Source organism: Ovis aries, chromosome 17 (genome assembly GCF_016772045.2).
Source record: "Ovis aries strain OAR_USU_Benz2616 breed Rambouillet chromosome 17, ARS-UI_Ramb_v3.0, whole genome shotgun sequence".
NCBI lineage: Eukaryota > Metazoa > Chordata > Mammalia > Artiodactyla > Bovidae > Ovis > Ovis aries.
Window position 1 is genome coordinate 35,014,864 of NC_056070.1, and position 26,507 is coordinate 35,041,370.

The 26,507-nt window shown below is 35.9% G+C and overlaps 2 protein-coding genes across 21 annotated transcripts in view; one reads left to right on the plus strand and one right to left on the minus strand.

Annotated features, from left to right (window-relative positions):
- The window catches only part of NUDT6 (nudix hydrolase 6), a 73,954-nt gene extending 48,209 nt beyond the window's left edge, over positions 1-25,745 (plus strand). For 4 of the 20 annotated variants that reach the window (XM_060401037.1, XM_060401054.1, XM_060401055.1 and 1 more), the window contains exons 4-11: positions 2,724-2,778; positions 7,037-8,329; positions 10,357-10,399; positions 10,653-10,715; positions 11,613-11,751; positions 15,700-15,758; positions 17,644-17,763; positions 19,705-25,745. In XM_060401037.1, coding sequence (XP_060257020.1) covers positions 2,724-2,778; positions 7,037-7,434 — 453 coding nt within the window. In that variant the 3' untranslated portion in view covers positions 7,435-8,329; positions 10,357-10,399; positions 10,653-10,715; ... (2 more) ...; positions 17,644-17,763; positions 19,705-25,745. Of the gene's footprint in view, positions 1-2,723; positions 2,779-7,036; positions 8,330-10,356; positions 11,793-15,699; positions 15,759-17,643; positions 17,764-19,704 lie in introns of all 20 variants that reach the window. The other 16 variants (XM_060401048.1, XM_060401056.1, XM_060401043.1 and 13 more) reach the window with 15 other exon arrangements.
- FGF2 (fibroblast growth factor 2) overlaps positions 7,895-26,507 on the minus strand; it is a 54,589-nt gene continuing 35,976 nt past the window's right edge. The window contains exons 2-3 of the mRNA NM_001009769.1: positions 21,533-21,636; positions 7,895-8,080 (exon numbers count right to left, since the gene is read on the minus strand). Coding sequence (NP_001009769.1) covers positions 7,895-8,080; positions 21,533-21,636 — 290 coding nt within the window. The remainder of the gene's footprint in view (positions 8,081-21,532; positions 21,637-26,507) is intronic.

The following is a 26,507-nucleotide window of genomic DNA, read 5'->3' on the forward strand; positions in this document are numbered from 1 at the left end:
GATGGGAGCACTGTACCTCATCCACACTTTGTTCTGTTTGCCACTCGTGCGTGCGCACACACAAACACACAAACATCAGATTTATAATTGGCAAATGTATAGGAAAAATTTATCATCACATTCACCATTCTATAATATGATGGAATTACTCTAAATATAGTTTAAAATCCCACATTTTTATGACTTTAGAAGGATAATTTCCTTTTTATAGTATGTAAAAGTCAGATATGCTTCAGGAATTAGATGACCTGACTAACTCATAGTAGGGAGGGGTCATATACGTGAATGCTGGGTAAGACCCAGAAGGCAAAGAGGCACAAAAATGTCTGAGCAGAATATTTATTTTAAAAGGGAGTGGAAAGTTTCTTTTTTAAGATTAGCAGGGAAAGGATCATGGAATTTTATACTTGACACAGAGAGATGTTTTGTGTTCTTTTATTGGACAGAGAACAAAGATGAAAACAGATAATAAACTAAAAAATATTCAAAGCCCAACCTTACTCCTTCCTCAGTAATTTTTACTCTATGAACCCATATACTGGAAATCTTAGTAAATCACTAACAAAATAATAAATCTCATGCCAATCAGAAGATTCTAGATAGGGAACTCATAGGCAAGAGGTAGATAGACATTTGACACCAAAGTAGGTGTTAGTTCAAATTCGCAACCCCTGGAGGAATGTCAGACTAAGAAACAGATTCTAGTTGGTTTTATATAGAATGTTCCAATCAGAACTGAAGAAAAGATCAAAAAGTATATGAAAAAGCAGTGAATAGTGGTAAAAGGTTAGTATGAAAATACCAAATCAACTTTTAAAATTTAAGAGATGATTAGAATCAGATCACCTGGATTTTAACCATGAGTGTATTATGCACTGACTGTGTCACTCCAGGTAAACTATTAAATCTTTTGTCCTCAGTTTCATCAGTTCTAAAGTGGGAACAATAAGCAATAAGGATTTACTGTATAGTACAAGGAACAATATTCAATATCTTATAATCTATAATGGAAAAGAATCTGAAAAAATATGTATATAACTCAATTACTTTGCTGTACATTATATACTTTGCTATAACACAGTATTGTAAATCAGCTATAGTTCAATTTAAAGAAAAAAATGGGAACAAGAATAGTTTCTCATGGGGTTACTGTAAATGGGTACAGTTCTTAAAACACAGCATAGTGTCTGGAACATAGTGGACATTCAATGTTATCTAGTATTTATTATTATTATTTTATTAGCTAAACCCAGATAGTGGGAGTAATTTTAATGTAAAAAAAAAGAAAGGTTGATGGCAGACTTATCCCCTCAATGATTGATTTTATCTACAGCATTAACCAGGTTTTTCAAATGATGAAACTTAGGCCTCTCAGCCTACCACTTGGAACTTACGATAATCTATAAGCTCTATAAACTGTAAGCTCAACTATTTCCAATTACTTATAATCAGGTCCAGGTAAAGATTTTTTCAAAATTTATTTCTGTTGTTCTGGGGAAGCATTTGTTTGCCTCATAACATTTCTTTTTTAGAAGCAGAATTTATAGTGGTGAAGTTTAATATCCTAGCAGACAAAGTCTGCATAGTTTCTATAGAAATGTAGCTTCTGGAACAGTTTCAAAATGGAACCCCAATGACAGTGCATTAATACTGAGATATACTTGGAGATATCACTACATTAAAAAAACCATAATGTGCTTTATAAATTAATCTCAAGTCTGAGCCAGACACGGAAGGGTGGAAAGCCAGAACTCTGTACCCACATAATCAACAGTCTGTGGAAACTCTGGGAACCATGCCACTAGTCTCCAAACTAGCATAGTTGGGAAATGACACATTCTTTAAGGAGCTCTTGTCCAGGAAATGAGTGGGTCCACAAAGCACACCAGTAAGGTCCATAAACTTGTTTTATGAATGAAGAGTATGAGGTGTACTGGCTCCAAGCTACAGCACCTATGAGTATGTTGTAATTTCTAATTCTTCAGTTTTTATCATGGTGATAGATTGATATAACAGAATTCTAACAGGAAAAAGTAATCATGTCAGCCATAAGAATATTGTTCCATATTACTGCAAAATGATTGTAAATCAAGTTTTCATATTTATCTCCAGTCCTAGATCAGATCTTCCCACCTGCCCCTCCCCACCAAAAAAAGGAAATGGTGTATACAAAAAGCCAGAAATGTAAATCAATTTTATTCACACTTCCCATGAAAGACAATTATATTTTTACATAAAATCATTAACACAGAGAACAAGAAAACTCTTAATATATCTGATTAGACACACAATATAGAAAGTAAATTGAAAATTAAAAATAGCATACTTTAGTGATTACATATATATCATATTTTCTAATTTATAGCAGCATCAGTAAGATTCATGTATTCTTTAATAAACTAGCAGCAAAAATTTTTAACTACACAAATTCAGTAGATGTTCCCCCCACTGTTTCACTCATACAGAATTTATCACATTAACATAAAAAACCACTTCTATTTCCTAAAGAAAAAGATGGGAAAGATCTGACAAGTCAGCAGTTTCCCGAGAAGAGAAGGGAGGAGTGAGGAAGGAAGGAAGCTGAAAAAAATTGGTGGCAGTTACCAAAAACTAAATTCTCAACCACCTTGATCAATTATGGGTAACTTCTGTGGCATCTCTATGTATGTGTATGTTAGTAAATAAAAGCTGTGTTAACTTTGCTTTCTGATTTAATACTGCAGCTGAAAAATATGTGGAAGTTCCCAGGAGGCCTGTCAGAGCCTGGAGAAGATATTGGTGGGTATCTTATATATTTATAATTGAATTGAAAATGCTGAATAAATTTATGTGTTTACTTTCTTGCTCCAGAGCTGAGAATGAGATTTAAAGCTTTCTAATTGGTTTAGACTAAGTCAGAAAATTTCAATGAAGTTATTCAGTGCTGATATAAAATTAATAGCAAAACTTCACATAATTTATTCCATTAGTATAAATAATACCATTCAGAGCATAACAGCTGTTTTTTGGCTTAGAACTGCTAGATTAATTTGAAAATGATAAGCTTTGGATATACAGTTAAGGTTAGCATTAAGGGATATTCTGAATTTGACTAAAATTGTTGGAGGGTTTCCCTGGTAGGTCAGACAGTTAAGAATCTGCCTATAATGTGGGAGACCTGGGTTTGATCCCTGGGTTGGGACTATCCCCTGGAGGAGGGCATGGCAACCCACTCCAGTATTCTTGCCTGGAGAATCCCATGGACAGAGGAGCCTGGTGGGCTGCAGTCCATGGGGTCACGAGAGCCTGACACAACTGAGCGAGTCAGCATAGCAAAATCATTGGAACTGAACTATCAGAAAAATTCTTGACCATCTTATCACAAGGTTGAGGAGAAACTTTTAAATGAAATGTGAAATATTTATAAAGGCAATTACTGAACAGTGGTGGTATAATTCTTCTGTTTATGGAAATTTTATCCACTATTTATTTTGGATAGTCAGAATGCCAAAAGGTGGTAACATGTCTTATGTGAGAAAGTCTGAAATGAGAGATAATTTCCTAGAACAATTTACTGAGCTCAGTATTTAAGATAGGGTAGTTTGAAATAATCTAAGAATTCTTTATGTCACTGATTTTACAGGAAATCGAGAGTAGAAACTGAGTTTTCCTGTCTCTTCCTTAAACCACTGTGTCAGGCGCAGTTCTTCAATGGATAACTCATTTCATACTTAACTGTTTTTCTATGAGTTTTTCCTCAGTGTGTATATGTCCCCTATTCTCTTTAGCCATCATTTATATGAAGGCAGTGTCCTAAATTATTTTTAAATGTATATATATACTTGAAATTATTTTTTTTAGTGTTCCACAGATGAAAATGCCCTATTCGTAGTATAGAGCCAACTCCTAACATCCTATAAATAAATTCACTACATTCAAATATATCATAGCAGATTTTGGTTTTTAGGTACTTACTGACCTTTAGCTTAGGCTTCCCTAGGTCTTCTGTTGAAATAAAAGGATTTGGTAGTAGTGCCAGTACAGAAAGAAAAAGCCATTTATTCTAGAACTCTTGATTATCTCACACTATCCTTATGTGATATGAGATCATGTGAACTAGTTAAGTGTCTGTTTTACATCCTTATCTAATCCATACTGGGCAAATAGCAGTCTATAGGAAGTCTGTAGAACTTCCTCTTCTGAACCTTGCCTTCTCAAATGAATAACTTTCTTCATTTGAGTTTTCATCGATATTCTGAATTTCAGAGATATTTAAATGTAAATAAACACATTTTCCATACCAGGTAAGTACACTTTAGGTTTGAGTGTACTCCGGAACATTTCAAGTCCATATAACTAGAAATTCACTACTTTTCAAAAATATTTGTGGTTATGACAACAACCCACCTAGTCAGAGATTGTTTTTAATGCCTCCAGCCATATGGAATTAAGAAAAAAGCAGCAACTGGCATTTACCATATTGCCTAGGAGTAGGAAAAACTGAAGCATTGCCTCAGAAGTGATAAAACTCTGAAAGCAGCTAGAAATGATAAGAGACATAGAGATCTGAAAGACCATGTCTATGTAGAGTACATTTCTGTTTTGAAACTGTATAGTAATAGATTACTGTTAATGATGAAGCCAAATCAACCAGGAATTATTTATTTTCTTTAAACTCTGTTTTTAGGAAAGTATGTAATAGGACTGCCGCCATCATAAATGTGCAAATGTTCATACTGGCTCTTAAGCAGTAAACACTAGTTAAAATAAGAAGCTCATTTGTTTGGAATCCTTCATTCCTTGAGAAGTATTAGGTAAATGAAGCAGAGTACAAAGGTATCTATAGATAAGGTTAGAAACAGAAGCTGCCTTTCTGGGGGAGAAAAAAAATCTCATTAGCACTGACAGGAAGAGAACCCCCTGTATAGCCAAAGGTCTGTAAAGCATTGGGGTCTGCTCAGAGCTCATCAGTGTACCAGAGTGAGGGGGAGACACCAGGAAAATCCACATTCTGCACAGTTTTTCCTGTTATTTTATTTCAACCTAATCCTGTTATTAAATATTACAAAATAGAAGTAACAAATATAAACTCCATTTCATTCTGTCCTTTAACTAAATAAAACACTATGATGTTTTTAAACATTTCTATCTTTCAACCAGCAAAAATAAAAACAAAACCCTCTTGGTTTTTCCTATATTCTTCAAATCTATAAAACCATTATTCAGTTTACTTACAGTACATTTAAAATAATACAAGCGAATAAAGAACTTTATCTAAATTAAAATTTTTAAATTCATCATAAAATCCTTGGAAAAGAGATTTCAATCTTAATATAGAAGGGATTGGTTCCTCTAGATCTAAAAGCACTTATTTGCCCATTCAGTTTTTAGTCTAGTTAATGACATCATGATTCAGGTTAAATGGATCAAAATACCCAGGCAGTGCTGATTTTGAATCAGCTGCTGTGGTGATGGCTAAGCCCGGCAGATTCACTCACCAGCCCCATCCTGTGCTTCCATAACATACAAACAGGCTAGACACAGGAACTAAATGCTAAACTCTTGACTAGTGTTATTAAAAGCTAAACAAGACCCCCATGGTCATTTTAAAATGTTTAAAGAACTTTTTAAACATTTAAACAATTTTTAAGTCAGATCAGCAAATGACATGTAAAATTTAAGACTACTGCCACAATCTTTAACAAACTTAATACAAGTTTAATACAACAAAAATTATTTTTCTTAAGCCAAGTTTCCCTTTTCTTAACATATATTTTTTTTATATTTTCAGTTTAAAAATATAATTTCTAACCATGTTTATTTGATCTTTGGCAAATCTCAATTAAAAAGTTCGTTCACATAGAATTCAAATATGGCAGACAGATGTCATATTTTACACACTACTTTTCCTGTGCTTATTTCCAGAGCTGTTATTAGAAAAAACATTGCAACATTTCTTGTTTACTTGCTCTTCCTTGCCTATTCCTCACTAGTAGGACTACTGAGAAGCCAAATACAGTTTACAACCTGACAAACAAGAAAATGAAGGCATTAAAAGATAGTTGAACAAAAATCTATATTTGTGGCAATTGTGAAACTTCCCAGAAAATAGACAAGGAAAGCAGCTTTTTAAAGGGCTCTTCATAAACACTTTGGGAGACAATGACAGCATCACAAAATTACAGAAATCCCAGGTAGGAGGTTCATCTGGATATTTAGAAAGAGCAGCCACAAAAAATACGTTAATAGCAATAAAAATCCTGTCCTAGAAATTTGCATATTAAAAATCAACTTTATAAAATGAAAACCGTGGTAATATTATAAAATTCTATAAATTGCCAGTTTGGTTTTTTTTTTTTTTACTTCTGATGACTGTAGCATTTTGGTGTTAGAAGAATGAATCCAAGTTCTTTGAAACAGCAAGAAACAAAGAAAATGCCAGAAATTACCATGGTGGGATTCCACTGACAGAATAACTAGAAGAGCATAACAAAATGGTTATAACGAAATCTGCTCTATGACTTCAGAGGCCTGACAGTCCCAGGAGAGACCAGGGATGATTTGAATCATTTTCTAGTTCTATACATTCTGCAGCTCTACAGACTTCTGTAAAGAAGAATAGATCACTTTTTCTTACTTCAAATGTTTATCAGTTTAGACAGTTTTAATGGATAATCAGGAACAAGATAATAATGAAAAAATATACAGGAATATTAACTACAGCTTTGCAACCTATGTTTTCACCTTTTGGGAAATAAAGCAGGAAGAGTTTAAAAATATGTGACTCCCAAAATACATATATATAGATGGGTAAGCTTGCAAGTAGAAGCCAAAAAAATATTCAGTATTCTAAAAGCTTCTTAGCTATACAGTCGTAAGAAAATACTTTGTTATTTCAGGATGTCCAGAGGACAGAGTTTACAGGAAAAGCTTTCTTTTCTTAGGGTAAACTTTTACCTTTTGAACCTTTACATAATAATGCTTCCTCATCTGAAAATCTTTGATTAAATTTATAAAAGTATAATTGTTATTGATTTGTATATTTTCTTTTATGTAGGAGATACAGCAGTTCGAGAAGTTTTTGAAGAGACTGGTATAAAATCAGAATTCCGATCCCTCCTGAGTATTCGGCAACAGCACACCCATCCGGGAGCTTTTGGGAAGTCAGATATGTATATTATCTGCCGCTTAAAGCCATATTCATTCACCATAAATCTTTGCCAGCATGAATGCTTAAAGTGTGAGTGGATGAATCTCAGTGATCTAGTCAAGACTAAAAATACGACTCCCATCACAAGCAGAGTTGCAAGGCTGCTGCTGTATGGGTACAAAGAAGGGTTTGATAAAATTGATCTGACCATGGAAGAACTGCCAGCAGTTTACACAGGCTTGTTCTATAAACTCTATCACAAGAAACTGCCAGACAATTACAAAAGTATGACAGGAATGGATTAAATTCATATTTACATGTTTTTAAAATGTTTAAGTTGTACATGTAGATTAATGTGTGCCATATTATAGGAAGTAGTGGACATTTGGGTTAATGACTAAATATGACTTTAATTTTCTAATGTCTATAATTTCCATGAAGAAAACTTGTTTGTACACATTTTAAGCGCCTCTTTTCAAATAAAGCAACTGTATGAAAGATTGTAGCTTTAAATAAGTTTCACTGGATAAAAGGAATGCTATATAAAAAGTGGAAATGTATACATTTTCCAGGAATTTTTGCTGTTATTGTGTCTTTTCTTTTAAGGAAACTAAGGCAATGGTTAAATATCTTACTCTTAGATAAAAGGTTATCTAAACAGTTACCCAAACTGAGCAGCTCACTGTACACATTTTTCTTTTTTCATTAACAAATTTCTGAAATATACCTCTTCATGTAAAATGAGATCAGATGCTGCCATTAAGATCAGCTCTTAGCAGACATTGGAAGAAAAAGTATAGCTTTCTGCCCAGGTCCTGTTTTGGGTCCAAGTTTATACTGCCCAGTTCGTTTCAGTGCCACATACCAACTGGAGTATTTCCTTGACCGGTAAGTATTGTAGTTATTAGACTCCAATCGTTCAAAAAAGAAACACTCGTCTGTAACACATTTCTGCAAAATAAAGGAAAAATTAGTAGTTGTTGTGATACTTTCATATTAAATATTTAAAGAATAGTACACAGTGCTTTGGGTTCAGCAGGACAGTTAAACTAGCAAGATTCAACAGGCCAAAATCTGACACAGATTTCTCATTCTGCAGAAGGATGCAGGACAGGAACACAGCATATCAGCAGGACAACTTGAAGCACATCTCTTTGGAGGAGCAGTCCAAGGACCATCCTGCAGCCTCACAACGGACAGGTCAGATATTGGGCAGCAAAAGCACCCAGGTGGTCTAAAAACCACACTGACACAGACCTAAAACATCCCATGAATATAGATTTTTCAGTGGTCTCCACAAAGGATAAATCCAGTAACAGGAAGCATGCTACACTTAGGGAAACGCAAAGCAATGGCTTTTACTTAGGTACTTATGGTCCATCCATCTCTAGTACTGTAACCCATGGGTAACCTTCCCATAAAGAAGAAGGGTTTTAGTAATATTTAACTCAAAGAAACAGAATTTATTCCTTAAATTATGTGTTTTCGTAGTGACTAACACTGATTCTAAGGCATAAAGAGAATAATTTATTGTACAGAAAACTACCAGTGTATATAATGCCAAAAAATTGTACTGGAACATTGTAATATGGTTAGCATTTTCAAGGGCTTCCCTGGTGGCTCAGTCAGGAAAGAATCTGCCTGCAATGCAGGAGGCCTAGGTTCGATCCCTGGGTTGGGAAGATCCCCTGGAGGAGGGCATGGCAACCCACTCCAGTATTCTTGCCTGGAGAATTCCCATGGACAGAGGAGCCTGGTGGCCTGCAGAATGTGGGGTCTCAAAGAGTCGGACATGACTGAGCAACTAAGCACAGCACAGCATTCTCAAAATACTAATAGATAATGAGGAATAAATAATCTAGACAGTCTCTGTGGGAAGGGAAACTACTCTGCCCTTTTACTTCAACAGTTTATTAGAGGAGGTGGAAAATAGCTAGATTTACAAATAGTGAGACCTGGAAATAGTATTCCAAGTTATAGAGTCTATTAGGCTGTTGCATTATTTCAGGTAAATGTTCAAAAATCAGCTTCATAGGGCAGCACTGATGATATTTACTGACCTCGGGGGGGAAAAGTCAACAAGTGACTTACTCGATTTAAGGGAAGAAAAGAAAAATTATATTTTACGTTACAATTAGTTAACTAAGTAGGGTAGGATGATAATTTTATATAGAAAACCATATAAATTTACACATATCTCCACATATAAATACAACATGTGTACACAGATACATGACATAAACCTATGGTTTTGTATCATGACCATACCAGATTCCAGCTGATTTCTACATGCTCAAATCTAGGAAACTTGAGGTTTAGGGAAATCCACATTCAAAAGACTTGAATCTTTTCCCAGATTCTTTGGTTCTAAGATAAACACAGTGGCACAAAGTGTGAGAAAAGCATGTAAGTACAACAATGAAAAGAACTGGCATGATAATCAGTGTTCTAAAAGTAAAGTACTGAAAAAGCCCTAAAAGTGAATATTAGCTCCTTTAGTCAGCTTCTAGGGATAAGAATTTTACTTGGCTTGTTCTGACTACAGTTAACTTTTATAAATTGAAATGCAAATTTATCTAGTTTGCTCATTTTTTGCAACTAAGAAAGCAACTTCATCAGACTTTCTGCTGCAAATAAATCACAGGTAGCCTTACAAAGAAGCAGACATTGCACAAGGAACAGCTGTATGATACATAGGACTATCTTGGGGTTTTCAAAGATATTCAACTGTGATAACAGTGGAATACATATACTAATGTGAATATTGTATAGCCAGTATTTTCACTCTATATTTCGTGAAATTATCGTGTTTCATGTGTTGAAGTAATACAGGTTATCTTGTCATTTTTCAGTGCCAGCAATAAACATCTTCCTCTTCCCTATTCTAGGTTTGAGATCAGAAGCAGAAGAGTAAAGGAAAAGTCATGTAATCATAAAGATAACATGAAAGGTCACCATTGAGATTTGGGCTAATTCCCCAGAAGCAGACCTAACCCCCATCAGTTATCCTCAGGGTGTTGATAAGCTCATTTTTTGGTGTTTGGTTAGCCTCAAGGGTGTCCCACCTATAATGTTTGGCCAATGGGATATGAACCATACCAATAATATATGCCTTCTCAGCCAACTGCTAATATTTTAGAGAAAAAGAATGATACCAGGGATTAAGTGGATAATACATCATGGAACCCACAATTTTTTTTAAATGGGTTTCTTGTTCTTTTACACAGAGAGGAGAGAAGGAAACTGCATCTGTGCCAAACATTCAGACATGTAAGTTTCCTAAACTGCTGCTCTGCACTTGAAAACAAACTCCCATCTTTTTAATGGGTAGCAGGGCCAAAATTCAGTCTCACTAAAAACAGGCATTTAATGTCCCATTTTAAGTGATTTTCAGTTCCTTCCATTCTGAATTTACAAATTCTCTTCACTGGCTGTGATGTCAGTATTCATGTTAAAAATTGATGCAGTGTAATTTTTTTTAACTTTATAAACATATTTACAGAGCTTTTTTCTTATACTCAAGTGTTTAACTGCTCACCATTTCAAACTTATGAGAAAAGGAAAAGTGACATCACAGAGGAAGTAGGTAAGTAGCTTCTAAGGGCTTATACAACTTGTTCTTCAAGGCCTTATTTTACATAGGCTCAGGAGCTAGGAAATCCCTTAATTCATGGTTATTGGCTGCTCTCATGCATAGCATTTTATTTACTGTGTCAGCCGAAAAGTTTGTTCAGGTTTTCATACCATATTACAGAAAAGTCAAAATGAACTTTTTGGCCAACACAATATTATATTCATTGACAAATGAGGAATCCAAGATTCAAGGCTCTTAGTAACTCCAGATTGTAGATACCCTTTGCCCATGTATCTATCAGATACCTTTTCATCAAATTTAATTTTCCATTTTTTTAAATTTAGGAATAGTTTGGGGACACAAAAAGCACATAGTTCAAATAATACATTTATTCATTTAACATATATTTTCTAGGCACTGGGATACATAAGGGAACAAATCTGAACAACGATCCCTCCCTTTTTGCTGCTCCAGTTCTCACTGGTGGAGATATACAATAAACAGTTAGCATAAATGAGTAAATTATATGATAAAGCTGAATAGGATAAGATGGAAATGGTAGGGGGTACAGACTAGGTTGCAGTATTAAATAGCATAGTAACAGTAGGCTGTGGTATCTGAGAAAAAATTTGAAGAAGGTGGGGTTAACCCTCCAGATATCAGAGAAGAGCATGCCAAGCAGAGGGAAAAGCCAGTGTAAAATCCCTTCAACAGAATCATGCCTAGAGTGTGAAGCGCAGCAAGAGGGTTAAATAAAGCAGAGGGTTTGGAGGAGAAAAGGAATAGGAAATGAGGCAGAGAAGTAATAAGATATGAGAGTCGTAGGCTATTACAAATATTTTGGCTTCTATCCTAAGAAAATGAAAAGCCCCTATAGACTTTTGAGCATGATCTGATCTATTTTTCCAGGATGACTCTGGACCAAAGGCAGATGTGGAAACACCTGTTGGCAGCTTGCTCAGGAACTTTAGACAGAGAGGGAGGCTTGGACCACAGGGGTGGCACCAGAGAGGATCAGACGCTGTCTCCTCCTGGATGTGTTCTGCAGGTAGAGTTGTCAAGAGTTACCTGACAGATCAGATGTTCAGGGTAAGAGATACAGAGAAATCAAAGATGGCACTGACATTAGTGCTCAGTGATGGCCTTGCTGAGATGGGGAAGGCTATGAGTGGGAATGGGTTTTATAGGGAGAGATTTGGAATTCAGTTTTGGACATGTTGGGTTTGAGATGAATAGTAGGTATTCTAGTGGAGAAAAATGTTTACTGAGCACTTACTATGTAACAGATATCACTTAACCTTCTTTCCCTCATACTAATGCTAATAACCACAGACTTGGAACTTGAAAAGTAATAATTTATTTGAAAGCTAGAAAGTATGTTACAATAATTTCAGTAAACCATTATTCTCAATTCTAAAAGGTATGGAATCTAAAAAATGAATGTAGATGTACATGTATGAGAGTTAAATATAAATCTGTCTTGTGTCAGTGGTAGACCACACTTTAGGACTTTCCTGAATGCTATGTACATGAACCAGCATAGCTTAGGATCTTAATAAGATAAGGGACTTAATAAGCATTTGTTGATACTGATGAGTGATGCTAATGATTTTAAAGATGGTGTGGGCTGGAAGTTTGACCCCTTGTAGGAATCTAAATAGCAAAGAACTGAACAGAGTTTGAAAAAGCATACTCAACATTTTTTAATAGTTTGATTTGTATTTCATCTAGACATTCTGAAATTTCAAAGGAAATTAAAGTGAACCAGTGTGAGATATTTACACACAATAAAAAGCTAATTGCAGGAGATGGGAGGAACCAGGTTTCTCACTCTTGGAGTAGGTGGCTATAGATAAGCCAGCATGGAACGCTAAAGTGGTTCATGTGATCCAACCCTAAAGTGGATTAGGGTTGGATACATCAGCATGTACTCATTTTTTAATATAAAACCATACACATGGTTAAATCAGGAACTGTTCATAGATATGTGTATGTATATTCTGATTGGTATATGCCTATATGCCTTGCCCTGTCAGGTAAGGCTGCCTAGAAGCAAACACCCATATCTTGGTTTCTAATACCATTTTCTAATGGTATTAGAAGGAACCAAGCTCCTTAGAGAAATAGCTCATTCTAGGCTGGAGTAGGGAATATACAAGATAAGCCTGGAGCACTCTTAGAGGCCATAAGATAAGGAAATATTCAAAAAAGCCCACATTGTCTAGGGTATGTGAAAGAGCATGAGAGCCAACTGAAAAAGCTCCCAGTGGTCAAAGCTGAAACAATTTCAAATACATAGCAAAGTTTTGGATTATAACCCAAAGCATAAAATTAAATACCCATGCACATATACTGATAAAAATGATTAAATAAATAAATGGATAATAGACAAATTTCTCATACAAAAGAATTCTAAATAATTTATGTAGCTACTTCCTCAAGGAGATGGAGCATAAACCCCACCCATCCCCACCCCCCAATCTCTTAAATGTAGATTGTGTACAGTGACTTTCTTCCAAAGAATACAGTACAGAAAGGGGTGAATAGGATTAACTTTACAGCGGAGACAAACACTACCTCAGCCAGGTGATCAAGGTTAATATTACTAGTGCTGAGTCTGTTCTCTGATATGATACAATGAAAGTATAGCACTTTACCTCTGTGATCTACCTCCCAAACACTTAGAACCCATGTCTAACCACTCAAACCCAAACTGAAAGACCTTATTTGACCAGTACTCCTCAAACTGTCAAATCAAAAAAAGGAAAGTCTAAGGAACTGTCAGAGTATAGAGGAGACTGAACAGACAGGATGACTAAATGTGGCATCCTGAACTTAATCCTGGAACAGAAAAAGAACATGAGGTAAAACTAATGTGAATCAAGTGTGAACTTTAGCTAATAATGATATATCAATATATTGATTCATTAGTTGTGACAGAGATACCATGCTAATGTAATATGTTAATAGGAGAAGCTGGGAATGGACTACATAGATACTTTCTGTATTATATATTCACAACTTGACTGAAAACCTAAAACTATTCTAAAATCAATATTTTTAAAACCTGACCCTAGCGCTACAGTGTGACCACAATTAGAGCATCTTTCAAGTAACTGAATTTAATGACTCTTGTTACACCATGATGGATAAAAGCATCTCATTTATTTTCGCACTCTAAAACATCCAGATACATCATTTATTTATATATACATATCCACTTTATTTCACCAGACTATAAATGCCCTATGGGTAGAGACTGTCTTCTGTTGTTGTTCTTCTATTGCTGTATCAGTACCTGGCACATACTAAGTGATCAATAAACATTTATTAAGTTAATGAATAAATGAAACTATTTTATATAGGCTATAGTAAAATACCATTCAGCGAAACTGCAAAATCGAAATAAACATTAAAGAACTAAGACCAAGGAATAATTCAGAATAAGTATTGAAATATAGAATAGAGTCTCATTTTTATGAACTATTTAGTCCCTAAGGAAACTTAAGCCAGTTGGCCTATTTCAAGAGTTTGACTGTCCTAACACTATTTGTGAGGATCTTTATGAGTCAAGATGCCTGGGTTCCAGTCTTGCCTTGATCCCTAACTAACTTGTAACTTTGAGCTCTTCACCTGTCTGAACCTTACTTTTCTCATCTGTAAAATAAGATTGGATTAGATGATCTTTAAGATCCCTCCCAGTTTTTAACAGTTTTTAAGCCTTCAAACAATCTTAAAGCCCTGGCACAGTATAAGAAAGAAAAAAAAGAACTAGAGTAAATTCTCCTCTCCTTCCCCCTCACCCCAATCTCCTGTCCTTACATATTGGCCTCAGAATTCTCATCCACTTCTGTTAAATTGACCCTTAGGGCCATTCCACCATGCTGTTTTTTGGATTATTCATTCTTTTACAGTACTTTGATGTTGCAGTTTTAACTTATGAGTTTGCTCAACATAAATCCAAAAATGCTTTTGCTTACCCCACTTCTGAGAATTAAAGACAGACATGATGTCAGTATCAGTGTTGACTATTTCAGAACAAAATAAGACACACAGAGTGTGGAAAGTTAAAAGTAAATTTAATCTTAATATTGTAGTATATATGTAGCCTGTGTAAAATTTTATGATTGGTTTCTTAAAAAAAGCAGTAGTTCTTAATATGCAGTAATGTTTGCATCTAATCTAGTGTTAAGTGTCAGTTGCTCAGTCATGTCCTACTTTTTGAGACCCCATGGACTGTAGCCCACCAGGCTCCTCTGACCATGGGATTCTCCAGGCAAGAATACTGGAGTGGGTTGCCATTTCCTTCTCCAGGCCATCTTCTGACTCAGGGATCAAACCCAGGTCTCCCACACTGCAGATGGATTCTTTACCGTCTGAGCCACCAGGGAAGCTTTTTATCTTTTAAAAATGATTTTAAAGAAAATTAAAATGATATATATTGCTCTTTAATTACTGCATTTTTCTGACAAATTTAATCAGTATATTTTGCCAATCTAAGTGAACCCTCAAAAATCTTTTCTTTACTTTACTATGTGTGTAAGTTTCATTTCATTATAAGGCCCCCTATTTGATAAGTGAAAAAGTATTTTACAGTAATTAAATGTGTATCCTCAAATATAATTTTTGCATATTTCATATGGATCAACACAGGTCAAATACATTCTAATACTAAGTTATTTTGTTTAGGTTATCACAATATATCACATAATATAGAAAACAACATGCAACTGTCTAGCAGATACCAGTGCTAACACTGAGGTTTGGTGATTTAAACTTAAGATCACAGTTAACCTTATTATATGCAATTTTTGAACACTGGAGAAATCAAATTCTAATATTTGTTATGGGCTTCTGTTGCTCATAGCAACAAAATTTATCTTGCTATGGAGTGGAATAAGGAGTCTCTTGTGTATTAAAGAATACTCAAATGTCAGCCTTAATTTATGCTTTCGCAGATAAATTTAGTTACTGCTTGTACATTTATATTTTCTAGCTTCGAAGAGCGGGGAGAAGACCCTTAACATGTGAAGATGTTGGGAAAAAAAAAAAGAGGTACACAACTTAAGTCTTGTTTTTATAGTCTCAACTGGTGGTAGTCAACCTAATGTGACTCCTAGAAACTAAAATGTTTTCTTATCCAGAATGCTCTTTCTGAGGGGAGGGAAACAAGTTTTACAAATCTGTGTAGGAATCACACACGGGGAAATGCAGAACCCAGGGATGTGCCATAATACAGCTGTTTGAAATAGGGCCCCGTAGAAGAAGAGTGGAAAGAATTATGCCTTTGGCACGTTCAAGTTCATAAATCCAGTGTCTCTACATAATAAGGAACATCTGCATCCCCACGTGATGGCTACTGGTCACAACCTTGGACTTACATGCAAAGTCGTTTTGTTTTTTTCCTACATGCCCAGTAGTCTCTGGGAAGTCACCTGAGTGGGTCTCCGGTGACATCCCTAGCTATGGGATGTCTCACCATCAGTGAGTGATTTCAACCCAGTAAATGTTGGCAAGATGATAATAATAGCCAAGGGTCAAGACTTTTAATTTCGTATCTAAAAGCTGCTGTTGACAGCCCAATGCCTATGGATCTGGCTCCAAGAAGTATGCCACTTACTGAACCACCTCCTTGGTTTGAGAGTAGGGATACTTACTTTTTCATCTGAAAATTGACACAGCCCACCCAGACTAATCTGAAAGAGGATGGCTATTGAAACACAGGGCAGAAAGCCATACAAACTGAATCGTAAGACTAGAGATTAACTCATGAACTTGGCAGGAATAGCTTCTAGGACGGGAGCTGGAACAAATGGATCTTGGCTGGTGCCATTCCTCAAAGAAAACTGATAAATCCTGAATTTTCCATTTATGTGTAACAACTGTGGCTTTGTCCCTACAGAGTTTGTGGTAAATATCAGAGCATTGCTGATTTAACTCTTGATATACCAATCTAAAGGAAGTCTGTTTTATCAGGAAGAATTAATACATTTCCAAGGGGACAGAAATATATTTAAGACTAAAAATGCTGTGACCATAAACACTGTGAAAGGTCCTGCTTATTAGCTAAGGGAGACACTAGAAAACACTGTTCATTTTAGAGTAGTTTATGCTTCTGATGGTACAGAAGCAAGTTTGGGACACTTAATGCCTATTTACCAAAAGAAGGAGTCAGAATTCTCTGAATTCTAACTTGTAGAGTATTCTGTAAGAATGAGGAGAAAGCTCAGTTTTTAGGTCTAGTGTCATAAATTGTCTCTTCTACAACCCCAGTAGTTTCAGAGATGCACTGTAGAGTAGCTTCTCAACCTAAATATCCATCAATAGAAGAATGGATGAAGAAGATGTGGTATCTATACACAAGGGCATAGTACTCAGCCATAAAATAGAATAGTGCCATAGAAGCAACATAGATGGACCTAGAGATTGTCATACTGAGTGAAGTCCGTCAGACACAAAAAGAGAAATACCACATATCACTTATTTGTGGAATCTGAAAAATATACAAATCAACTTAATTACAAAACAGAAACAGACCCATAGACATAGAAAACAAACTAATGCTTACCAATGGGGAAGAAGAATAAGGAGTTTGGGATTACCAGATACAAGCTACTATATATTAAAAAAAAGCAAAAAAGGTCTACTTTATAGCACAGAGAGCTATATTCAGTGTCTTATATAATCTAGGAGGGAAATGAATGTGAAAAAAATGTGTGTATGTATGTGGTGGTGGTTTAGTTGCTAAGTGTCCAATTCTTGCAACCCCAAAGACTAAACTGCCAGGTGCAGTGTGTGTGAAACTGAATCACTTTGCTGTATACCAGAAACTAAAACTATAAATCAACTAAACTTCAATTTAAAAAAAAGTTTTCCTAAATAAAGTAGAGTAGCTTGTTATCATCACTTTAGATAATTATAGAGCTTTTTATCATTACAGATGAACCTATGTTCCAGCCTATGTTCTCAAGATAAATAACCCCTCCAGTGACGATCTTACAGGAACACCATGATTACCAGGTTATTGGATCTTCTAATCTCAATAATGGAAAACCACAGGGTAAGAATCTGAAGTCACTCACTGAGACAGACATAGCAAAGTCTGGAGCTTTGAAACCATTGTGACTAGTGTTGTCCATAGTTAAGACAGAAGCTAATGTTGTAATCTCCTTTCTTATCTCCACCACCATTACTGTCTGGTGGTAGCCAAATCAACACTATTACAGAAGACAAAGTGATTCACACTGTGTGTGTCTGTCACATCCCGAGGTGAAAATACTGGAGTTAACCTTAGATTTACTGTCCTGGAAATATTTGACATGCTACTTCAGTACATTCCCAAGTATTACATCATCCCTTGAGTTGACAACAGGCTTGTAGCAAGAACAGTGGAAGACATGCAAGTAGTCTTCAATGCTACATATATATATATATATATATATTTTTTTTTTTTTTTTGCCTAGGAAAGTTCATCCATTCCACTTGTTTATCCACTACCTATACACTGATGACACCGAGGTCAACACCGATCGCTCCTCTAAAGTCCAAACCCATAATTCCAACTATGTAGTTACACATCTTCACCTGAATTTCTCTTAATAATTCAAACTAGATAAGACTAAATTTGAACCTGTATTACCTTTTCCTAGAACTTGCTCTTTTCTTCTAAACCCTTTCTCATCTACCTCTTCATCCACACTGGAAACCCAGATGTCATCTTTGACTTTCCTTTATTCCAGTCCTAAACCTGATCAACTTCATTGCTCCATCCTGTTATTGCCAGGTTCTTATCACTTGCTTGGACTATTCCCATAGCCTTCTAACTGGTCTGTCTCTGCCAGTCTTGGCCCCCTCCAATCCATCCTCTACATTGCTGTAAGAGAACTGTCTCAAATTCAAATCTGATGTGTGTCTTCTTAAAACACTTCACAGCTTCCCACTGCTGACTGCAACATGACACATTAGATACCTCAGCAGACAGTTTACTTGCCTCTCCAGCCACATCTCTTCCCTTCTACCTCGTACTGCCTTTGCACCTTACACTCCCACAGTACTAAACTGTACTTCTGGAGAGACTCCTAGTAAGCTTCCTGCATCCATGTCTCTGCATGTGCTATGTCCTAAAATTACCCATAACCCAATCTCCATTCAATCCTCTTACAGGTCATCTTCCCCAAGCTAGACACATTTAATCACTTCCTTTCCTATACTATTTCCTATCTCAAAACATTTTACTTCCTTTCCTACATTACTATGCATGCATGCAAGATAGAAAAGGAACATATCAATCCCGTTACACATTACTACAAATACTTACTTACAATTCTGCCTCCCCAGGACTGCCACTCATTAAAGGCACAGGCCATTTTGCGTTCAGTTTTATAATCCTAATGCCTAGCATAGTATCTGCTGCTGCTGCTAAGTCGCTTCAGTCGTGTCCAACTCTTAGCGACCCCATGGACTGCAGCCCACAAGGCTCCTCCGTCCATGGGATTTTCCAGGCAAGAGTGCTGAAGTAGGGTGCCACTAGTACACTCAAAAGACACTGACTATTCTTGAAGATCATTCTAAATTTTTATTTAGTTACAGAAAGGGAAAGAGAAAGCACCACTACACCTAGACTTTTATCCTGCAAAAATCACAAACATAATAATAAATATATCTTAATCACATGATCACTCAGTGAATATTCTTTTTCTCTGTAAGTATGTTTCAGTCCCTTCAGAAATCCAAAGATCATGTACAGATGACCAAGAGGCACATGAAAAGATATTCAACATCACTAATTACTAGAGCAATAAGGTATCACCTCCCATCAGTCAGAATGGTCGGTAATTAAAAAATCCACAAACAATAAATGCTGAAGAGGGTGTGGAGAAAGGAGAACCCTCCTACACTGTTAGTGGGAATGTAAATTGGTATAGTCGTTACAGAGAATAGTATGGAGGCTTCTCAGAAAACCAAAAATAGTTACCATATAACCCAGCAATCTTACTCCTAGGCATATATCTGGAGAAAACCATATTTCAAAAAGATACACGCCACTCCAGTGTTTGTTGCAGCACTATTTACATAGCCAGGACATGGAAGCAACCTCAATGTCTATCAACAGAGGAATGGATAAAGAAGATGTGGTATGTATATACAATGAAATATTACTCAGTCATAAAAAAATGAAATAATGCCATTTGTAGCAACATGAATGGACCTAGAGATTGTCATACTGAGAGAAGTAAATCAAAGACAAATATATCGCTTATATGTGGAATCTGAAGAAATGGTACAAATGAATTTATTTTAAAAATAGAGTCACAGATGTAAAAAACAAACTGATAATCACCCAGGAGGGAGGGATAAATTAGGAGACTGAAACTGACATATACACATGTATAAAACAGGTAACTATAAGGGCCTACTGTATAGCACAGGGAGCGCTACTCAAACCCTAATAACCAATATGGGAACAGAGTCTTAAAGAGAATGTATTATGTATAACTGACTCACACTGCTGTACAGCAGAGACTAACGCGACGTTGTCAACTACACACCATTAAGTTAATTAAAAAGAAATCCAAAGATCTTCACTCAGAAAAATAAAAAATAAAAAACTATCTGTATAAGCTCAAAACACCAGTATTGTTAGATCTCTTCTGTGAGGAAAGTTATAGAGAGCTTCTAACTGCTACTGGTGTCATGGCTGAGGTTTGTATATATACACACTTCTAGGTACATGTCTTTTCTACTCCCGCAATGACACAAGGAGGGTCTGTGTCTATTATACTGCTCTGTTTCCCTGCATCATTCCCCACGCAGTCTGGTCAACACACTTACAATCCCAGTTGTAATTATAATGGTGGAAGCTGACAGAGAACCTGCATTAATGGAGACGATACTAACCAGGAGTGAGGACCCTGGAGTGGCAGTGATAAAAAGTTAAAAGTCTCTGCTCATAAATGACCTTATATATAAATGAGAACAGGAGGAGGAGGTAAAAATTTTGAGCACCTACTATGTATAAGAGACACTTGATATAAACTAGTCTGCACAAAAACTGAGATAGGATCATTATTGTCTCTACATTATAGATAAGGGAATGAACTCAGAATAGTTTGCCCAGGAACACACAGCTAGTAAGTGGCAGAGCAGGCATTTGTACCTAGGTGAGGAGTCCACAGGCTTTCCTGGTGGCACAGAGGGTAAAGTGTCTGCCTGCATTGCAGGAGACCTGGGTTCAATCCCCGAGTTGGGAAGATCCCCTGGAGAAGGAAATGGCAACCCACTCCAGTACCCTTGCCTGGAAAATTCCATGGACAGAGGAGCCTGGTAGGCTACAGTACATGGAACTGGCAAAGAGTATTCTATATAGTGTTTTGTATGTCAAATTTTAAAGAAGCTTTAAAAACTCATACCCAAAATTTTATATGTCCATCCCAATGCTCTTCAGACAACTGTACAATATATTTTTATAACTAAAGTTTAATAGCTTTGCAGCAAAATGCAGTGAATTAGAGTGCCTACTGGGGAGTCAAGACAGTCAAGACCACCTGGCGTGCCCTCCAGACTCTGCCTCACACGAGCTGTGTTTTCTTGGTTGCTTTATTGCTCCTTCAGAACTATAGTTTTTGCATCTGTGAAATAAGAGTATAATACTCTCTATTTATATGAAGATTAAGTGGTATAATATTTGCAAAACCTTAATAAAAATTTAACAAATACCAAAACTAGTAAATTCACAGCTTAAAGAAAAAACCAATCAATATTGTAATTAGCCTCCAATTAAAATTAATTAAATTTAAAATATATATATAAATACAGAAAGCATTACTTACAGAAGCTAGTAATCTTCCATCTTCTTTCATAGCAAGGTAACGGTTTGCACACACTCCTTTGATAGACACAACCCCTCTCTCTTCTGCTTGAAGTTGTAGTTTGACTGTAAATAACAGAAAAATTACCTTTGTAGCATCATAGGAAAATGAAGCATCTACATAACACATTTATGCAACATACAGGGAAAAGATGAAACATGCAGGCAACCAGCTAGTCCACTCTGGCAAGGAGCTGGGGGCCGAGGTAAAACGTCAACTAAATTCTATTAGAGCGAATGACCCACTAGAGCATAAGTGCCTCCAGACTCCCTTCTCACTCCAGTGTCAGCTGATAAGAAGGACAGATGGAGAATTTCTCTTGTTGAATAAGTAATTACCTCTACTTGGCCTTGTTAACTAAAGTCTTTGTTTTTTTGAGTGTACATATTTGAAGGGTACATAAATATATAAACCAATTAGAATTTTCACACTACTGTTTAAATTCTTTAAAAGCTATTTTTAACCTGTTCTTCACAAATAAAATATAGTTGCTCACTATTATCTTTTGGTTTATATTTCCTTTGGTTTCTTATTTCTAGCTTTCCCTTCAATACAATGCCAAATGTATTCATCTTTCTTTATGGACATATTTTGATATATAGATTTTGTTTTTCAACTAGATATTTGCAAAAAAATAATGTTTACATTTAATTTGCTTATATGGTGTGATGAAGATTTTCAGACTATAAGATCCTAAAGAGGATGACCTATGTGTTACAGTACATTGTCAATATTAAACAGATCGTCAGAAAAAAAAATAGATAAGCATGATAATGCTAGATGGACAAATAATCATGTAATCAACTCAATGAAAATTAAGTTTAAAATTTCTCTTTTGCTATTCAGAGGCAGCATTCTCCAAAATGTATTTTGAGTAACAGAGATTACTTAAAAAAACAGGTTCTGGGGCCAGTTAAATTTAAGAAATTCTTGGTAAGTCAAATTAACTCTTTACTATCAGCCTTCTTAGAACTGTGCTTCTCATAACTTGCATTATAAATTACCACAAAGGGAATCAAGTAAAAAAGACATTTATTGGACATTTAATTTTATGTCTGATTCTCCTCAATGTACCAGTCACTTCAGGTGAAATTCTTCTGCAGAATCTTAAAAGATACAAAGTAAAATATAAATAAATAAATAAGATACAAAGTAAAAGGAATATAGTCAAGTCATGAAAACAAAAGTTTTTCACAACATTATGGAAAAATGTAGAAAATAAGATTTTTGGCAAATATAAGCAAAATTCTATTGATGATTAGATCGTTAAGTCATATATGATACACGAGCATCTCTTTTTAACTCATGAGGTTGTATAAATGCTCATGACTGCACAGTCAATCACTATACTTTTTTCTGGCACTTTATCAATAAACTAGCCTAGCTCTAGCCCACCATTTTGTAAATGTATAATTACTGTTCATAAGGCAGATTATGGATATTAACATGTGGTCAATACCAGTGACTCAGAAGCAAAAGTAAATGTCATTCATTTATTCATTGGCTTTTCATAGATTCCTTGGGAATTCACGTTTGGATACCGTTACTTGATAAGCCACTAAAAAGTAAACTGTCAATGCCTGAAAAGTGTTTATTACCAAATAACCATAAAAATATAGACAGGAACTAGAGCCTAAATCAGTAAGAAGCTGGATAATCCACAAAATCCTAGATTTTCTTTAAAAACCCATCGGATCTGAGGTATAAAGAGATCTAAACAAATACAATTTCACTTAAAGAATTCCACATTTGGGGTCCCTTTCCCCAAAAAAGAGATGACCTGCTTTCATTTTAACAGGAAGAAGAATAATCCTGCCAAAATGGGGAGTATGAATAAACCAGCTGAACTTTTACAGCCTTTTAATAGCTGCTGATATCAAAGAGCAATTCCATACCCACCTGCCAGTTCTCTCCTCCAGAGCTTGCACCTAGTGTACAACCATCACACCCGACAGGCAGAAGACAGAACAGAAGAGCCTCAGATCCTTCTGAAATCACCTAGGCTTTGCTGAGTGCAAAGCAGCTATCCATTGAAGAATGGAAGCAGAACAGAGCTGAGAGCCCCGAGAAGCACTGAGCCTTCACCAAATGAAAAGGAGGATGAAGAGAGATCTGAAAAGACAAGGTAGAGTTCAAGAGCAAAGTTAACTCCTGAACTACCCCAATAGTTAACAGCTGGGCCATTTTTGTCTCAGAAAAGTAGAATATGGAAAACTACAACCCAAAAGAAGGCAGGAAAAGAGAAACAAAAGGACAAAGAACAAATGGGGTGAACAAATTCCAAGATGGCAAATTAAACCCAAACATACCAATAATTAAACTAAAAGGAACTAAATACTTCACTATTTAAAGGTGAAAAAACTGTCAACAAGATAAAAGGCAAAACCCAACTATGTTGCTTACAAGAAAAGCACTTTAAGTACAAAGATAAGAGCAAATTGAAAATAATGTAGGAAAATACGTAAGTTGCACACCCTAATTATTAAGAATGCTGGTATGGCTATATTAGTATCTGATGTGGACTTCAAGGCAACTAGTGTAACTAGATATGAGCAAAGTTATTTCATAATCATGAGAGATACCTCAAGGGAAAAAACAATTGTCTGAAGCAAAAATTGACAAATCAGTAAGTATATGGAATATAAGAATAACATCGTCAACTAACCTGATCTGACATTTTTTCCTTTTGAGATCAGGTAGGTTTCATTTACCTGAGACTTTATTCTCTTAACATCGTCATTTGAAAACTATGCTTAAAAGAAAAAAAAAAAAAAAACTGCCAGCATGGTAAGCAATCCTATGCTTATTTGCCTAGCTGACTTGAATTGTTCATATCAGTTAACTCCAGCTTAGAAGTTCTTTTTCCAGAGTTACCATGATGTTTAAGTACTGTCAATGGCTCTTCTACTAAACTATTGGTGCCCCTGGTACTTTTGTTTCTTAAGTCAAGATACAATTCATGTATGATACAATTCATGTAAAGTATTCATGATTCCATGGTTTTTAATACAGTCACAAGGTTGTGCAGCCATCACCACGGTCAGTTTTAGAACATCTTCACCCACACCTCCTATGTTCCCAGTAGCACTATCCCAACTCTAGGCTGCCACTAATCCACCTCCTATCTCTATAGATGTGCCTATTCAGGATATTTCATATAAATGTGGTCATACAATATGTGGTCTTTTGTGACTGACTTCCTTCACTTAGCATGTTTTCAAGTTTCACTCACGTTATAGCCATGAATCAGCACTTCATTCTTTTTTATTGCCAAGCAACATTCCATTGGGGAGAAGGCAATGGCACCCCACTCCAGTCCTCTTGCCTGGAAAATCCCATGGATGGAGGAGCCTGGTAGGCTATAGTCCATGGGGTCACGAAGAGTCGGACACGACTGAGCAACTTCACTTTCACTTTTCACTTTCATGCACTGGAGAAGGAAATGGCAACCCACTCCAGTGTTCTTGCCTGGAGAATCCCAGGGACCGGGGGAGCCTGGTGGGCTGCCGTCTATGGGGTTGCACAGAGTCAGACACAACTGAAGTGATTTAGCAGCAGCAGCAGCAACATTCCATTGAATAGACCACATTTGATTTACCCACCCAGTTTGATAGACATTTAGTTTCCAGTTTTTGGCTGTTATGAATAATGCTGCTACAAACATTCCTGTACAGGATTTTATATAGACACATCTTCATTTCTCTTGGGCATATACTGAAAAGTAAATATAGTACCATGTTTAATCATTTGAGAAACTGTCATATTGTTTTCCAAAGCAACCATTTTACATTCCCAAAAGAAATTAAGGGGTCCAGTTCCTCCACATCCAGGCCACTTTTTTTTTTGTAGTCCTGGGTTTTTGTTCTGTTTTCCTAGTTATAGTCATTTTGATTGGGTATAGAATGGTTATCTCTTAGTTTTCATTTGTATTTTTCTGATGCTGAATATCTTTTCATGTGTTTATTGGCTGTTTGTGTATCTTTAGAGAAATGTCTATTCAGATCCTTGGCTCATTTTTTAAGAAGACTTTTTCACATTGAGTTGTATATGTTCTAGATTCAAGCCCTAAACAGATATCTGACTTGCAAATAAATATATTCTTCCATGCTGTGGGTTCTTTTCACTTTGTTGATGTTATCCTTTGATGCATAAACATGTTTTAATTTTCATGAAATCCAGTGTACTGATTTTGTTCTTTGATTGCTTGTCGTATCGGAGACACTATTGCCTAACCTAGGGTCATGAAGACTTATGCCTATGCTTTTCTCTTAAATGTTTTAGTTTTACCTTGTATATTTAGGTTTTGATCCATTGTGAGCCAATTTTTATACGCTGTATAAAATACCAAGTGTATGCCATATTAAACATGACTGAAAATAACTGCATTTATGAGTAACAAGAGGAAGAGGAAGTATCTCAATTAAAAGAGATGCAAGAAGTATATCATCCAAAAGGGAACTATACTTCATCTATCTCTATCCCATGCCAGGCGCATAGAAATACCTTGTGAACATCTGGTGAGTTGAAAGCATCTCATGCAAAAGAAAAATGGATAAAGGAACTCATTGCTGTAATGTCCTTGGTATTGTACATGAGTATTATACAGGTGCTATGAGATTACGGAAAATGACATATTACCAGATGAAAAAATCCGAGAATCTTTCTAGGAGAGATGAGATTTGAGCTAAGGTTTGAAAGATATATAGGAGATAATATCACAAACAAGGTACAGGGTAGGGAGATTAAAAGAAATGATATTCCAGGCAGATTGTCATTTCAGGACTGAGGCAGGAGACAGCCACAAAGCCTAAACAGCCACGTCTGAGATAGCTCGAGCAACAGGCATAATCCAGACTGAGAAACCTGGCAGGTCAAATAATGTGGTTTCCTCAACAATCAATCAATTACTATGGAGAAAAAAAAGATGGAAGGGAGA